The sequence below is a fragment of the Zeus faber genome (assembly GCF_960531495.2).
Source record: "Zeus faber genome assembly, chromosome: 8".
NCBI lineage: Eukaryota > Metazoa > Chordata > Actinopteri > Zeiformes > Zeidae > Zeus > Zeus faber.
Window position 1 is genome coordinate 7,716,086 of NC_137195.1, and position 17,846 is coordinate 7,733,931.

At 42.3% G+C, this 17,846-nt stretch overlaps 1 protein-coding gene across 1 annotated transcript; it reads right to left on the bottom strand.

Annotated features, from left to right (window-relative positions):
* Positions 1 to 1,488: 1,488 nt before the first annotated feature.
* On the bottom strand, positions 1,489 to 11,413 carry rab5ab (RAB5A, member RAS oncogene family, b). The gene is made up of 6 exons (XM_080005708.1): positions 11,248 to 11,413; positions 9,447 to 9,674; positions 8,760 to 8,911; positions 4,484 to 4,606; positions 4,112 to 4,205; positions 1,489 to 3,504 (listed from the first exon to the last, which is right to left on the bottom strand). The coding sequence occupies exons 2-6, from the start codon at positions 9,610 to 9,612 to the stop codon at positions 3,389 to 3,391; spliced, it is 651 nt and encodes a 216-aa protein (XP_079861834.1). The 5' UTR covers positions 9,613 to 9,674; positions 11,248 to 11,413; the 3' UTR covers positions 1,489 to 3,388.
* Positions 11,414 to 17,846: the final 6,433 nt, after the last annotated feature.

Genomic DNA, 17,846 nt, shown 5'->3' on the forward strand with positions numbered 1-17,846 from the left:
TTCAGTGTAGTTTTATATGGATTTAAGAGAAATTCATATAATTCCCCCCGAATTTCCTCGGGGATTAATAAAGGGACTGAGTCAGCGTGAATGATTGCCCAGTGCCCAATTTTCTTGAACTTTATGCCCTTAAGAAAAAATATCCTCATTGATAACGGCTGCCCACTCCTGTATGAAGGAATGAGCTGTCACTAAACCTTTTCGGCAACTTGTGGAAAGAAAAAGACATGGGACGGGGGGCATCTTTTCCGCTGTCTTTGATGGCTTTCACGGACGAATGTCGGCAAGAAGTGCCACCTTTCGGTCCTGGAGCAGCTCTCCAAGCAGGACCCCTGCACGCCGGCTGAGCTTCCGCCTCGTTTTCAGGGTGTGCTCGATAGGCAAGAAAGCGCCTGCCAACGGAAACAGGCCTCTGGAACGGCCTTCCAGAGGACAGACGTCTTCCGCATCTCTGGACCGGGAGGAAACACATTCCCCCCCGAGCCCGCCCGGAGCAGCTGCGCAGCAGTCGCGGTCGGCCTGGCCGACGGAGAGCGGCACCAGAGAGCGGACCGTCCGCGAGGGGGCCGCTTCCAACCGCCCAGTGTGGTTTGTGGTTCTCATTGACATGTTAGAATCCAGCTGTGCGTTGATACGCACTTTTTGAGCAATGCAGGACGGGAAAGACAGTAAAAACAAAAGGATTTTACAGCATTCCCCTTTGATTAAATAAACATGGTCTTCGGATGAGCTTATTGCGTGCATCAAAGACAAAGGCAGTATTTTTTCCCTCAGAGGTTAATGAATTAATAATAATAATTAGAGCATTTAAATAGCCAAAGGTAGGAGGTAGGTATGACTGATAAACACGGCTTTACTGCATGAGTAGAGGTTTGGCAGATGGTATAACGCACCACGGCACAGTGTGCGAGCGCGTTGCCCAGAGCAGAGGCTGAACGGAGCATCAGATGCGGTGGTTCTGGTCGAGGGGATGTCTTACCACTTTTGGGGGTCGCCCGAGCCGAAGAAATCGAAGAAGTCACCCCGGTGTACCACGCCCCTAGGCACCCACGGTTCCTCCTCCTTTTAACCTTCAGGTCCTCGCCTCCGGCGGCGTCTGGTAGGTGTTGGGATGTAGCAGCTGTCGGCAACGGCATAAACATGGTCATCAGTGGGAACAAAAGGTCAGCCAGACAGACCGGTCGACCCCTTCGGTTAAACACTGACCGCAGAGATGGAAAGTCTGGAGGGCCGGGATCGCAACCTGTCAAAACCCAAGACACCAGCAGAGGCGCATCAAGGTACAGGGAGCAAAAACAATGTTCTGGTAATATGGTAGTGGCACCAACAAGGAGGGAATATTGGGATATTTCACTGTGGACCATGACCAACAGAGCTTGTTTCAGAGACGAAATTAGAAAGTTGAAATTATTAAAAATGTAAAACCTTGCTCTCCAAGCTCCCCCCTGTACACAACATGGGATGATAATGACAACTCCATACAAGATCTCATTTATTGAATTTATTAACTTTTATCCAGACACTCAACTGATTAGCCCATCACTAGTAATGCTGTTTGACATCATTAAAATTCATTGAGCTGTAACAGTGATGCCTGTAAGGTTAATTCTGCTACCAGCCTGGAGCTGCATGTTAGCAAGTCCGATACAGTCCATCATATAAAATTGAAGGGCAGTCATTAATGAAAACATGATCGACAGTTGTGCAATGCAATAAAAGTTATTTTCAGACATTTGAGAAAAGTAACAAGACACCAGGGAAGAATTTGTTAATAACACTACATATCTCTTAAAAAGACCACCACTGATTAACATTTGACCAGTTTATGACAGGGTAAAAACATTGAAAGAAAAAAAAACTAAAAATAAAAACAGACTGTACAATTGTTCGAAATCTCTGGATCCTTGACCAGTGGGCGTTGGCTCTGCAGACTAGCGAGGAGACAACATGGCAACACTGCACCCTAAAACAACACCGGGGTATAAGGGTATATCTTTCGTCCACAGAGATGTGACTAATAGCCATTAATGCTGCTGTCCAAACTGCTCTATAAACTCTCTCCGTTCCAACCGCCATATTTGACTTGGTAATTACACAAAACCACGGAATACCCATGAATTAATAGCAGGACTAGCTGGACCATAACAAGAGCGGGTTTGAACAGTCCTTAGGAGCTTGACAATGATTAAAAAAAAAAATAATAATAATCTTTCATTTTCATCTATCGTCCAACTTGACAGTGTTGTGATTTAATACAGGGCCTTTGTGAAGTTTAAGCTAGAGATAAGCTTGAGGTTACAGAGTCATTAAATAGTTACCGAGAGGAAAAAAAAAAAAAAAAAAAAAAAAAAAAAAAAGAAAAGAAAGAAAAGAATGCTGCCGGGCCGGCTGGAGAACAGCCCGAGGGGGGAAAGGGCGTTCAGCGTTCCTGCAAAGCTTCTGTCGATGAGGAGCTAGGGAACTAAGGATTTGCCGTTTTCAAAATTTTCTGAAGTTTACCGGACACCGATTACTTCGTTGAACTTTATAGGAGTCGCTCGACAGGATTCTGCGCATCTCGACTCGGCCGCGCCGCTCTTTTAACCGGTGGCTTTCCGGGTGGCCGAGGGTCAACGTCAAACTAGTGGTCACATGTCTACGGAGACCAGATGGGTTTCCGGACTCCATTCCGTTTTTCCGCACTTTCCCCCGGTCTCCGCTGAGCTGGAGCGCTGGATGAAGGTGTCTTCCTGCGCAGTCACGGCAACAGGGGGGAGTTTCCACTTTGCGCGAGCGCGCACCGCTCTGGCACGGCGTCAACAGCGCCGACGCCTGCTCGGCAAACGGCCGCCCGCCCGGTTTTGGCAGGGAACGATTTTGGTTTTCTTTTGGTCGGGGAGAGAAAAAAATGAAATAAATCCGGCGCGCGTGTCGGCGGCAACAAGGTTGAGATCCGGACCACGCGGCGCTGTGGGGCGACAGGTTGGGCTGCGCCGTCTCATCAGAACACTCATTCACACGCGCACCATCTGCACCATCACTTTTATGCCCACTCATCTAGCTTGGGGGGGGGGGGGGGTTAGGCTTCCAACTGATTTAAAAACAAAATGTGTATTGTTTTTTTTTGGCCTTGTAGTGATACATGCATCCTTTATACGGATATACAACTTTTTCTTCAAACAAAAGTGAAAAATTAAAAGAGACCAACAAAAAAATAAAATAAAATAAAGTATTAGAAATGCAGCTATACAGAGTCTTTAGCTATTCCAGGGGAAAGGGAGGTGAGGTCGAAGGTCAGATCTGATGACGGGGGGAGGTGGAGAGCCCAATGTCCTGATGTCCAGTTGGTTCGGTTGGAGCAGGGAAGGAGGTGGGGGTGTTTTCGAACGGGGGGAGGGGGGGGGGGGGTTTAGTTACTGCAGCAGGAGCGGCTGGCGGGCTGCGCGGCCTCCGTCAGGTCCACCCCCCGGTTGCGCCCGCTGTTGGCTCCGGCTGCTTGGGGCTCGTTCTTGGGGAGCTTCTTTGCTGCAACGAGCACGTGACAAAATCAGTGACAGGGTTACATCCCAGAGGAAACTCCCCCCACCCCCCCTCCCAAACACCTATTTCGGCGGCTGAGATGAGAGGACAGCGTTGGACGTGAGACGTTGCGGGTGGTGTGGGATCAGGGCGCCGTCACCCCCGGGGGTTTGATAGAAATGAGATTGGGGCGATGGAAATTGATTTTTGGGGCGACAAAAGCGCTATTACTGAATCACTTAAGTAGTAGTAATGAAAAGCAAAGGCTGCGCGCGCACACACACACACACACACACACACACACACACACACACACACACACACACACACACACACACACACACACACACACACACACACACACACACACACACACACACACACACACACACACACACACAGTGCAGAAAACATTCCAAATAGTGTAGAATGTGACCGGCTCTGGGGCAGAAGTGAGTCTAGACCATGTAGTGACAGTGGTGTGAGGAGGAGCAAACAGGTTTATGATACACGACCCCCAAAATGTGCCGAAGGAATCTCGGCGCCCCCCCCCCCCCCCGACAGAACACATCCCATAACACCACACGAGCATTGACCGGGAGGGATCCCTTACCAATCGCCATGAATATCTCGTTCACGTTCATAGAAGTCTTGGCGGACGTTTCCATGAATAGCAAGCTGTTATCATCAGCGTATGACTGTGCATCCTGGGAAAACGAAACATGCTTTGAATGAAACAAACGGCTTTATTGCATTCAATCCCACAACATGGATTCATTTCAGACAAGCAAAGGGTGAAATGAAACTGAAAATACTTCAGTTGATACTCTGTAATAGAGTATTAAGAGTTAATTGCCTCACTTTTTTTACGATTTGTCTTGAGGATTTGACTGAGATATTCATTTTTTACTCAGGCTGCAGTTCCCTTGCTTTCTTAAATCGCTAATTGAATGAAATGTAAATGAGTGTTCAACAAGCAACAAACCTGAAAATCCAACGCTCTCTTGTTTGAGAGGTCCGCCTTGTTCCCAGCCAGAGCTATGACAATATTTGGACTGGCTTGTCTCTGAAGCTCTTTTACCCAGTTCTTCGCCCGAACAAATGACTCCTGGCAAACAGCAGAGCGGAGGGGAAGTGGCTCAGTTGGTTAAATAACAACAATGCCCATGTGGCAGCAAGATGAGGACAAGGGAACCCTACCCATAATAATCCCCTGTTGGTTCTCAGCCAGCCTCCCGATGACAACGCAAGATAGTCTCTCCTAACGATGACTTGATGAAATGCAAAATGAAGTCTCTGTCAGTGAAAGCTGCAATATGTATTGCAAAGAACACTGTTTTGTAATTCATATTTTTTACAGCACATACGAGTCTGGTTTGTCCCGAGGTGATTCAGGGCTTTTCCTGCAGTTTCATGGTAGGCGTCGGCACTATGGTATCAAAGCATTTTAACAATTATTTTTCACAGTAAGATTGTAAGCTCTACTTCAATATAATGCTATTGACGTTGCCCCCTTTGAAAAAGTTGTGCTAGCTTTCCGTCTGGCCAACCCTGAGGAATTATTATGTCAATGGTGCCGTGTCATGTACAGTAGTGAATTGAAAACATTGTGATCAGACATTCATATGATCGCATTAGTTTTGACCAAATTGCAAGTTGATGGGGAATAAGAATAGAAATAGGCCGCCGTACAGTAAACAACGGATCAACCAATGGAACAGGCGGCCGACTAAAATCTGCTACCTCCCTAGTATGGAATAGTTTGGGATTTAAAAACATAATCAGATAGAGCCGGGGACACCAACATGGCAACTTTGCGAAGATTGCCACAACAAGGACGGACATGTTGAATGTTCTGCAAAGAAATCAGAGAAGGTGACGCACTTCAACGTCCCCTGTCAGTACTCCGGAGACAACAAACCAAACCAACCGAGATGCCAGTTCTATTGCCCAGAAGAGGAAACGCTGGCAAGTGGTACATGCTGCTTGGCTGAAGAGATTTCCCCAAAAATAACTGATTACATCATGTCCAGGGGAAAGTATATTTTTGAAAGTATTTCCCTTAATCCATTTTCCTTGTGATCTATAGCTTCAAGAATTGGATGTGGTGTTACCATCGCTGTACTTTTCCACAACGTCAATATCGTGGCACATAGTGAACGTGTTAAACAAAATACACATTGATCAGTCACGACACTAAAACCACCACTTGTAACCATAAGTGTAAAGAGTACTCTTATCTTATCCTACTCAGGTAGAAATACTGTTACTTGACTGAAACTGTACAAGTAAAAGTGCTTGTGTAAAAAAATTACTCAAATAACACTAAAAAGTAGCTCACTCAAAAAGTACTCCAAGTAAAAGTCACTTCTCAACCCCGCCCCCTCCTTTAATTTTTATAATAAACAAATATTGCCGAGGTTACCTAACACATGCATCCCATGCAATGAAGTGAAAAAGAGAGGAAATGACTCTACAGTTGTAACTTCATTTATTGTCTGGCGAAGACTTGTGTAAAAAACGAAAGATTTGTCAAAAATGTAAAATTACATTTGACAATACATTAAAATACATTGATAAAATAAAAATAAAAATGTTCGAAGTCTCTGAGTATATCTGTAATTTAAACCCAATCTCCACAAACAGTGCCACGCCTAATATGCCATAATGGAAATACCATTATAACAGATAGAACCACCAACCCCGCCCCCTTCCCTTTGGACTTGGAAATACTTGCCGTATTTTTATCTTTTTGATTTTAAGTCAATTGCATTTAAGTGAAATGTAATTAAAGCAGCTGCACTTGTTACTCACTGTACAAACAGAAATTGATTTAAAGTTGTAATATTCGTAATATTTATTTTTCAAACTGCATTAACCAACGGGACTTTTTATTTTCAAAATTAAATAAAAAATATTATAAATCTAAGGGCCTTCGCTGGCATCTTTTTTTGATGTGGTTGGCCTGTTTTTGATGCGATGCATAAGATTGGTGTCTCGCAATACCCATTGATAATTTTAAAGCAAAATATATTACGCAGTAACGGATGGGTGTAGAAATGTAGCAAACTGCTTCACTAAATTTAAACCATACTTATGTAGAAGTAAAATGACTGACTTTGAAAAATACTAAAGTAAAAGTACACGAAAAAGCTACTAAGTTACAGTAACAAGAGTACTTGTAATTTGTTACTTCCACCTCTGCTAATAACCACTAATATTGTGTAGCTCCCCCTCGTGTCGCCAAAACAGCTGTGACCCGTGGAGGCATGGACTGCACAAGACCTCTGAAGGTGTCCTGTGGTATCTGGCACCAAGACGTTAGCAGCAGATCCTTTAAGTCCTGGAAGTTGTGAGGTGGGGCCCCCATGGATGGAGCCTGTTGTTCCAGCACATCCCACAGATGCTCCATCAGATCTTAACCCCGCCAATCCACATGATGTAGAAGAAAACATGATTCATCAGACCAGGCCACCTTGTTCCATTGCTCCATGGTCCACTCCCACATGCCCATTATAGGCACTTTCAGCGGTGGACAGGGGTCCGCAAGCTGTGATGCACTGTGTGTTCTGACACCTTTCCATCATAGCAGCATTAACTTTTTCGGCAATTTGTACTACAGTAGCTCTTCTGTGGGATCGGACCAGACAGGTTAGACTTCCCTCCCCACATGAGCCCATGACCCCGTCGCCAGTTTACCGGTTATCCTTCCTTGGATCCAGTTTTGGTAGGTAATAACCACTGCATACTGTCAACACCCCACAAGACATGCCGTTTTGGAGCTGGTCTGACCCATTCGTCTAACCATCAAAATTTGGCCCAGTGTATGTGCCGAAAAGATAGGCTGTTTACATCACCACACCCTAATTCCGTGTCCTGGATTTTCTCTGTGTTTGTCTCATAGAGATAAGTGAACCATTACATAAATGCCTCTGTCGTATCTCGGAATGAGCTACTGGAGTAGAAGCGGCAGAGCTCACGTTGCACCGCATGTCACACTTAAGACGGCTTCCAACTGCCCGGAGAAGGTATTTTAACATTTTTTTATTAGAAGTATGCATAAAACACACCCGAGAGGCAAATTGGAGATAAACACGGGGAGAAGAAAATCCAAAAGACTGCCTAGTTGAACAACTGTCATTGAGTTGTTTTCATTCTAAACAATATTATCTGAAAAAGGGTTATTTCTGAATAGGTTCACTTGCAGAGTAAATGTGGTTTGAAACATTTGGCATCATATGGTAAACAAAGCAAAGTGGTGGAACACTAACAGCAGATTCTATTACTGCTCATCCAGCTAGATTATTCATGTGTACGTTTATTTTATATATAAACATTTTCCAATGTTCCGTGTGCATGCTCCAGCTTGCATTGCAGCAATCATTCCAAAATAGTGGTGTGGTTTGGTTTAAACAGCCACACCTGTCTTGGGCCTAGGTAACTGGGCCCGGGATCGGGGTGGCTGTAGGCCTGTTTTTCGTCAGAGCAATCAACGGGCAACAGGTAAATCACCCAACCGCCTACACACAGGGACAGCCTCTGTCATGACGCGTCCATCTGCTCCTGGCTTGTTCCATCTTGCCACCCTCTACAATAAACCGGTATGTCTGCAACATATCTGCCTGTCTCTGTGTCAGCAGCCCTGAAAATGCCACTCGTGGAGTGCGGGCAGGCGGAACTGCCAGTCAGATTTATATAGAACTAGTACATGCCCAATCAAAATTTACGACTCTCTAAGACAATTTAATGCCGTTCAAAATTTAAGACATTTTAATGGCACAGTTTAACAAATGTCAATGATTCAGTCATGTGCCCCACAATGGAAGATGAAACTGCCAGTTTAAGTCACACATAGGGGAGAGACACTCTTTGTGAGTCAGTCGCAGAACCCTGAAGCCCAGTAGCTAGTGTTCACTATTTATTGAGAGTTTAATATTTCACGTGTCCAAATTGCACCAAATTCAACACTACATGTCCTTGGGTCCCAAGCCATACACCCGCCAAGTGCGAAGTGAATCAAATGAATGGTTGTCTCTAGATATACACCGATCAGCCACAACATTAACACCACCTGCCTAATATTGTGTAGGTCCCAATAAATGAATCTCCCACATACCTGCATATGCGGGAGGTTCTATTATTAGATTAACAATCCTCTTTGATTGTTAGGCCAATATCTCCACCACACCGGACACAACCAACGGTGACAGAAGTGTTATCTTATGTTGGCATTCGGGTGTGGAACCAAACCTCAGACTCACCTCGTTTGTGATGTCGTAGACCACGATGGCCGCCTGGGCTCCTCTGTAGTACATGGGAGCCAGACTGTGGTAGCGCTCCTGTCCAGCTGTGTCCCAGATCTCAAACTTGACTGTCGTGTCATCTAAACATACCGTCTGGGTCAGGAAGGCAGCTGCAGGGGGACAAATACAGTGGGAACGATGTCACGAAAAATCCGACCGTTAAACAAGGCACGGATGGAGCAGTCATTGTGATGATGAATGATGAGAGAAGGACAAACAAAGGCAATTCAGTAACAAGGAGGGTTTCAAATGGGGTTATAATTATCTGAGATTTGGGAGTGGAGATCACACCTTCTCCAACTACCAATCAACATTAACATATATACAGACCCTGTCAGACCCACCCGTCATCCGGTTGTCTTCAAAACCCACCACCTCCCTACTCTCCTCCTCCCTTTTTGCCCTCCCCAGGAACCACCAGAGGGATCTGAAGGCACGGCTGAGGCCCTTGAAACTCCCATACCTAGTCGTCCTACTCTCTCTATATCAACCACCAGCAATATTTGGTGGCATTAATTACTTTCATATTTTATTTGAGATGTTGACTGCCTCTGCAGGAATAAGTGTCAGCCACACAGCTCAAACATAAACAGTCAGTAAATAAACCCTTCGATAGATTAGGGAATGGTGTTAAGACTTCCATACCTCCGATTGTGCTCTCCTGGAATTCGTGAAACTGGCCCTTGACGAAGCGGAGCACGAGGCTGGACTTCCCAACAGCCGACTCCCCCAGCAGCACCAATTTGAACTGGCAGATTTTGTTGGCTGCATTTGGCCCATTGGGTCGTGTCGCTCCACCTCTGTTTGCCATGTCACACACTCCGGTCACTCCCTCTGGACGCAGGTGGACTGCAGCAAGTTGCTCTAAAAACACTGAGCAGGACAAAAATTCAGATCCATTACTAGCAAATACAGATGAGATTTGTTTGTGTACTACTCCAAGCAATTCTCAAATAATTATATTCTCAAAAAATAAATAAAGCATAATAATTATCCTTGGAATGAAAGAACGTCTGACTATTTTGTCAGACAATTTTTAAATTGTTGTTAATAATTACTTTTCAACTATTAATTCTAAGTCACTAGTTGGTTAGAAGATGAAATTACAACAACAGCAAAATAATCCGGTACTGGTTACATCTACAGTGACTCGCCGCCAAAGAACAATCATTTGTCGGCAGCAACTTCCAGTAACACCACTTTGCGCCAGGTGATGTGCAAATTAATAGTTATACAACAAAACACATGTAAATACTGTGTGAATGTGAAGCATATTGGGATGAAATGCTCTTGGTAATGTCACTTCCCTTTTAGTAGACTAGCAGTGATTCACAAACTATTTTCCAATCAAGGACCCTCCATGCGATACACATTACGAAGCTTTTGTTGTCACTGGAAACCCAATCTGAGAGGATTCTTATTGTTTTATATTATTTAGTCCAAACAGCCATATCATGTCTATACTATAGTGAGGGAGATATCAGTGAAACTATGATCAAAACAAGCATTATTCTACATTCTAATGGTCCTTAGAAATGAGATATATATATATATATATAAATACACACACACACACACACACACTATATATAAAAAGTTAAACTATTGATCACATTGCTGGGGACCTTCTGAACCCCCTTAAAGCAGTGAACAATGTTGTTGTTAATAGTGAGTTGGCCATTTCTCACCAACCTCAACTATTTGCTGAAGAAAATGCACCACAACGCGTTTTCAATCGTGACCTGGATCTCGGCCCATCTGTTCGTACATATTCATACCCTTACACGTATTTTTGCTTATATTTTTCGCTTGACGTGTATATATTTTTTTCGGATCTATCCGATATCTTTATCACTGAACTAGTGAAACCGTATGCGTATGATGTACGCGACAAATAAAGGCTCTTAAACCCGGGAACAATACATAGGCTGTGCTGCTGCTGTTGTTGTTGTTGACTGGCTCAGATTAGCAAGAAAACCACCGCTAGCATTAGTAAAAGGACCAGGCTCGCCGCTAAGTCAGAAATCAGCTCAACCGGTAGATCGACATAACGTAAATCTTCTATCAACCATTGTCTTCGCATGCCGTGCGATCGGATCGGAAAGTAAATACACATACACCCCCCCGAACCAAAACAGAGGCTGGAGGTTTTGGGCGTGTACGGCTCTGCTAGCTGTTAGCACTGGCTAATCACTGCGAAGGGAGCCTCGTTTAGGGGGGGAAACGTCGTGTCCAAATATGTGTTGTGACACAAAAACCGCTGCACTAAAACGATGGTACCGAAGGGGCCCCGTGTTATTTGGGGCACGTTGATGGGTCCTGCCGGCCCCCGGGCAGCTGGCGTCTTAATCGGCCTCCGTTCACGCTTAGTTCGCAGACGTTTTCCTAGCTCGCAGCATCGGGAGGAGCCGTCGGGAAGGCTAGCCGCTAGCCGCTAGCCGCTCACCTTTTATTAAAAAAAAAAATAAAATAAAAAATGACAAAACAAAACAGGCCGAATCGGGGTGGCGTGGAGAAGGTCCGACGCGGGGTTCCGACGCGGCTCTGGCGGCGGTGGTGGATCCGTCGGGGGCCGTCGGACAGTGTCGCTACAGGACGCTCCGCTGCTCGGTCCCTGCGTCCGCTCCGTCTCCCGCTTCCCTTTTTTTCAGCGACGCTTTATCGATCAAGTCGGGACGATACAAACAACTGGAATTCGTTTCCTAAAAAGTACAAATCGGCGAATTATTGGTAAAATCAAATATTAAATTATATTTTTAAATTCTTATTCTTGTTTTATTGTGTTTTACTTTGTTTTATTTTATTTTTGTTTCCGCAATTGTGCATTGTTTTCTCTTTTGCTTTTGTTAAAAGATTTTCTGTTTCCATTTTTTTTCTAGTATCTCGATGTCTACTTCGGTTTTTAGTCCATTTCTAGATTTATTCCACGTTGTCTTATATTTATTATTCATTATAATTATTATAATTTAGATTTATCTTTTAAAACGGGTAATAAATAAAGTTTTGTAAATGATAGAAAAAAAAAGACTCGCGCGTGCGCAGCCTAACTAAATGGTCCGATGACGTCACGGAGCCCGCAAACATTATTCCACTGTATTTTAAGAGTCAACTGTCAGTGGATTGACAACTACAGCAATGATTATTGATTACTTGTTATCTTTTTATTTTATTTTAATTATTTATATATATATATATGTATATTTTAAGAGTCAACTGTCAGTGGATTGACAACTACAGCAATGATTATTGATTACTTGTTATTTTTTTATTTTATTTTAATTATTTATATATATATATATATTTTTTAAGAGTCAACTGTCAGTGGATTGACAACTTCAGCAATGATTATTGATTACTTGTTATCTTTTTATTTTATTTTAATTATTTATATATATATATATATATATTTTAAGAGTCAACTGTCAGTGGATTGACAACTTCAGCAATGATTATTGATTACTTTTTATCTTTTTATTTTATTTTAATTATTTATATATATATATATATATATATATATATATATATATATATATATATATATATGTATTTTAAGAGTCAACTGTCAGTGGATTGACAACTACAGCAATGATTATTGACTACTTGTTATTTTTTTATTTTATTTTAATTATTTATACATATATATATATGTATTTTAAGAGTCAACTGTCAGTGGATTGACAACTACAGCAATGATTATTGATTACTTGTTATTTTTTTATTTTATTTTAATTATATATATATATATATATATCACATATCACATTTACACATTTACACAATATCACATCCACATTCATTTTACGATATTACCTTCTTTTCTTCAATAAGCAGATTTTTTATTTTTTTTTACAAATCTTACAAATAAACAAACTGATTTTACGATAGGATCTCTGGTTTTCCGGCACTCAGAAACTCAACCCTGTTGATGTTGCGTCGCTTAGCAACATCAACAGGGTTGAGTTTCCAACATGGAACTGGTTTGTTAACGATACACACGTTTCCGCGGCCAGTTTGGTATCTTTAACGATGTCAAACACGACAACAGATCACAGGTGGATGAGATGAGTTGGACAGGGCGACAGACCGGACAGACTGATGGAATGACGAACGCCCGAAGGGTGAAGATAACACATATGAATTATACTAAAAGTCAACTATTGTTGGTGTTGTGGAGTTGGTTAAATTCACTCATGTTTTTTTTTTGTTTTTTTGTTTTTTTTTAACGTTGACAGGCAGGGAAACTCAAACCTGTAGGCGACAGAGCTAAAACCTGCCTCCAAGAGATCCCAAGGGTAAGGTGTGTGTGTGTGTGTGTGTGTGTGTGTGTGTGTGTGTGTGTGTGTGTGTGTGTGTGTGTGTGTGTGTGTGTGTGTGTGTGTGTGGGTCTGCGTACGTGCGTGCTCATATTTATTTCCCAACATGGGAACTGTCTAATTGCGCTTAATTGCCTTATTCCTCTACTCATACAGTATAATAGCCACAGTAGAGTTAGTTTCCTGTGGTGGAAAGTAATTAAGTACTTTGTTAGTGTACTTACTAAAGTAGATTTTTAGTACTTTAGTATTTACCGTTTGAGACTTTGACTTTTACTCTACTACAGTACATTTCAAAGCAAATATCTCAATTTTTTACTCTTCTAAATTTCTAACCCATTATCAATTACTGCTTCTCACACGGTTGCATTTCTTCAGTTGAAAAGAAAAGAACATCAACATGAATATTTATTTTCATGCTGGGAGAAAAAAACAAAACAGCTTTAGCCGCTCTGTATGTTTTCAAAAGCTTGGAAACAAGAAGCAGCAGCTGGGTGTGTTTGTCAGGGGCATTAATGATCAGTTTGAGGTAATTGAACTGGACTACAGCCAATGAGACGGCTGCCATGGGATCAGTTGGTTGGAGTAACCACGGACAGGGCCCCCACCCGTCAGTGACAGGGAGACATTAGGGAGCTGGTTCGGAGAAATTTGATTCGGTGAAATGTATTAATTACATTTGATCAAAAGGCCGGCAGCAGTGTCATTCGTGCCCTTTGGGGGGAAAATCGAGGTGGTGTTCTGAAGAGGTTATTTTAGCTGAGAGAGGAAATCAAGGCGTTTCTGACAGAGGGCGGATAGGACATTTCTGAGCTGAGTGAAAGCAAGTGGGAGATGGTGGAGATGACGTGAGGCGAACTGAACACACTGAATCTGAAACCGCAGGCCTAAATACGACTTGTCACAGTGGCTTTTGACAATGTGAAAGCATTCTCCGGGGAAAACCTAGATTATGGAAATCCCAACACGCAAGGAGCTCATGGAGAAGGGCGCTGTGCGTACAGTGGGGATGGGTTTTGGTGCTCCCATTCAACAGCTAAACTGCACTTCCGCCACACTTGACAAATCTGAACGTCTGCTCTTTTTGCACGATTTTTTATAACGTACCTGTTGACGAGTGCACGGCGAGCCTGACATGTTAACTTCCATTGAGGAGAGGTGTGTCCACACTACTACAGTATGACAGAAATGTGTGTGAAAGGTGCATGAAGTGCAAATGAAATGTGACAAGTGATGGTCAGACCTTTAGACAGCTATACGGCTGTGACATCATAACGGCACAGTTTCCATAGCAACGGTAGGATCGCTTATCGCATGTGTGTGTGTGTGTGTGTGTGTGTGTGTGTGTGTGTGTGTGTGTGTGTGTGTGTGTGTGTGTGTGTGTGTGTGTGTGTGTGTGCGCGCGCTGGAGGATATGCAGTGGTTGTGTGGTACTAGGGCTGTGTTGATAACTACATTACCCCTATACTGCGGTTACGTGACGTCACCGTGATATTCAGCTCATTACCGTCATCACCGCAAATATATATATATTCATATATATATATGAATGTATATATGACATTTCACTGCATATATGTATGACCGTATGTATATGTATGTGACAAATAACCTTTTGAATCCTCTTCTTCTTTCGGCTGCTCCCATTAGGGGTCGCCACAGCGGATCATCTGCCTCCAATAGCTTCTGTTCTGCGCGTCTTCCTCCCTTACACCAACCGCCTACATGTCCTCCCTCACCACATCCATAAACCCTCTCTTTGGCCTCTTGCCTGGCAGCTCCTTCCTCAGCTTCCTTCTCCCAATGTAACTCTCATCTCTCCTACACACGTGTCCAAACCATCTCAATCTGGCCTCTCTCACTTTTCCACCAAACTGTCCAACCTGAGCTGTCCCTCTAATGTGCTCGTTCTTAATCCTGTCCGTCCTTGTCACTCCCAATGAAAACATCCTCAACTCTGCCGCCTCCAGTTCAGCCACCTGCCTTTTTGTCAGTGCCACCGCCTCTAAACCGCACAACATAGCTGGTCTCGCCACCTGTTTGAGTGTGTGTGTGTGTATACATACAGTATATATACTGTATATATACTGTATATGTACTGTATATATACACGTTTATTTATTTACTTTTTTGCTGGTGAAAGTTACAGGAGCATGTGAAATATAAATCCAATAATTATTGTTTAATAACTATTGTTTCATTATTGACTGTCTCCCGTCCTCTGTTCAAGAAACTTTTCAGTTGCTCCTGCTCGTCACTACAGCTTATCCTGCGGGGGGGCGCAGTCCATTAAACATATGGGGGATTTCTTTTGTGTGTGTCCGATTATTATTAATTATTTCTAGGGCTATACCCAACACAGAATTTTGTCAGTCCAATCGGATTGGGCTGTTCAATGTGGATATGAACGGGACACAGCTCTTAGAGATCGCGACGCACAGAGAACTGTGTCGGCGTCGATTGCGTGTATTCTTTGTGTGTATTATTAGGCAAAACACCGGGTCCAGTTTAGTCGCGTTAGGTACAATTATCAAACACAGTGAGGCAGGACTCTGGCGTCATTACGACATTGCCTACATGGGAAACTCGGAAAAATTTTACCTGTTTTAGATATAATGCTGATGTAAAGAAGAGCAACAGTAAAAACTGACGTTCAATGGGAACTCGAAAATTTGTAATTGGTGTCGATAATGGCCCCCGTGTATTGCTGGCTGCACCTATATTTAGGGGTCCAGCCCTGAATTTTTCAACCTGAAACTATTTGAAACATAAGAACAGCGGAAGTTATGAACACGGTTTGCATCTCGTTTGAACCCTTATGTCACAGACGTCTCGGGGTTCAACTTTCATCCGAACCGATCCACGTACGGAGCAGAAATTTCTGGAGAACCGACCAAATTTGACCCCAAGTAATCAGGTGGTCGTGCTTGAACGACACGCCACTGTTCGTAGACAAAATGAACGAGATGAGATGTAGAGTAAGACGCTTTACGACGCCATCATATTATTTACTATAAATGTGCAGGTTCTGGTTCACAATGCACATTGGCACTGTGTCCAGTGTCCAGTGTGCGATATAGACTCCCTGGTGCTGTAGTCGTCAGACATTACAAACTAGGCGTCTGTGTATATGTTTATGTACCTTCTTACCTGGTAGATGTCTGTGGCTCTGCTCCATTGATATTTTATCTCTTTGGTCCCCATTACTTTGACGGATTCATGAAAAAAAACACAAAAAACATGAGTCCACAAAAACTTGTGACCACGTCAAGTCGAGTGCACTCTACTGTACGAGTGAGTGATCCAGCGAGGCCTCGGAAAAATGGAACTTGTGATATGGTAATTACTCACAGAAATACCTCAACGTTTTTCATATTTCATGGAAACGTAACTCACTGAAAATGGAATCCAAGGAAAGAACTCAATAAATCAATAACATAAGTTTGACTGTTATCGTAAATCAACGTGAATACGTCATATTTGTCGTATACGAGACACAACGTCACTTACTGTCACTGATACTCCGGATGTACAAACTTTGTACTTCAATGCAACAAGGTAAGTTAAAACAATGACAAGATATAGTTGAAAATAAAAGACAAAATACTTTTTTTGTAATAAACATCATGTATAAACATTATTCTACACCTAAACTTAACAAACTTTAATGAAAAGGCAGAAAGTGTATGTGATATTGACTAATCCTTCCATAATAATTCTTATGCCAAATGAATGTTAAAGTTCCATAAATGTCGCCTGCATTACTATAGACAAGTGATCTATTAAACCTTACTTGTCACATCCTTATGTCACATTACAACTTAAAATCAATGGTTGACGTCTGGTTGAAATGGAAATGCTTCATACGTGATGCCATGAAAGGTGGATTTGTAATATGACATGGACTGAACTATGTAATGTTTATAAGTATAAGTATGTTTATAAGTTTAGTATATTTCACTGCAACACACATAAAACAAAAAATGTAACATGCCTAAAACAAATAAACTGAAGCCTGTGTATTGCTACCTGCAGCTATATTTGTCAGCTATATTTCAATGATTGTTATGCAAAGTCATTACAAGGTTTGTTATTGTTATTGTTCCAGATGCCGAAAAATAGCCGAGAGTCTAAGACAATAAAGAAGCAATTGTCCAAATATCTAGTCCTCAAGGTCAGTCACAATATAAAAGAAAAAAGTACAAAAGAAGGATAAAAAGACTAATGAGAAAACTTTCAATATAAATGTTAATTTGCCATATCTGTCAGTGTTAAGAGGCTCATTTCATCAGGATTATTTACAGTTTGGAGACTCCAGAAATAAACAGTGTGCTGCTATGAGTTTAACAGCAGTTCTTAAGAACAAGATCCAGAATGTTTACACATGTAAATTGTAAATTTCCCTGGTGTGGGACTAATAAAGGTTTATCTTATCTTACATGGATACAAAATTAACTAGACAATGTTTTGATTAAAGGAAATAATCTTTACAGGATATGAAAAAGTCTGGTCGAATAAAGGATAATATTCCAGTAAGAAATCATATTGCAATATCGGAATTGCCAACAAGACAAGCTATGTTTATTACAACATTCCAAATAATGTATGCTGAGCCATTTACGGCTGCATTGGTGTAGATCACTGTGACTCTGCGTTGTATAAAATAGCTATGCCAATTGATAGAGCAATTTAGCAAACACTGTTAAATAATAATGATGCATGTTTATGAACT

Bases quoted from the DNA above. Each gene is read 5' to 3' on its own strand.
- rab5ab (XM_080005708.1), bottom strand. From the start codon at position 9,612: ATGGCAAACAGAGGTGGAGCGACACGACCCAATGGGCCAAATGCAGCC. The intron at 4,206-4,483 runs GTTTGTTGCTTG...TCGTTTTCCCAG, and splicing joins AGAGAGCGTTGGATTTTCAG to GATGCACAGTCATACGCTGA. The intron at 3,505-4,111 runs GTAAGGGATCCC...TGCTCGTTGCAG, and splicing joins CGAGATATTCATGGCGATTG to CAAAGAAGCTCCCCAAGAAC.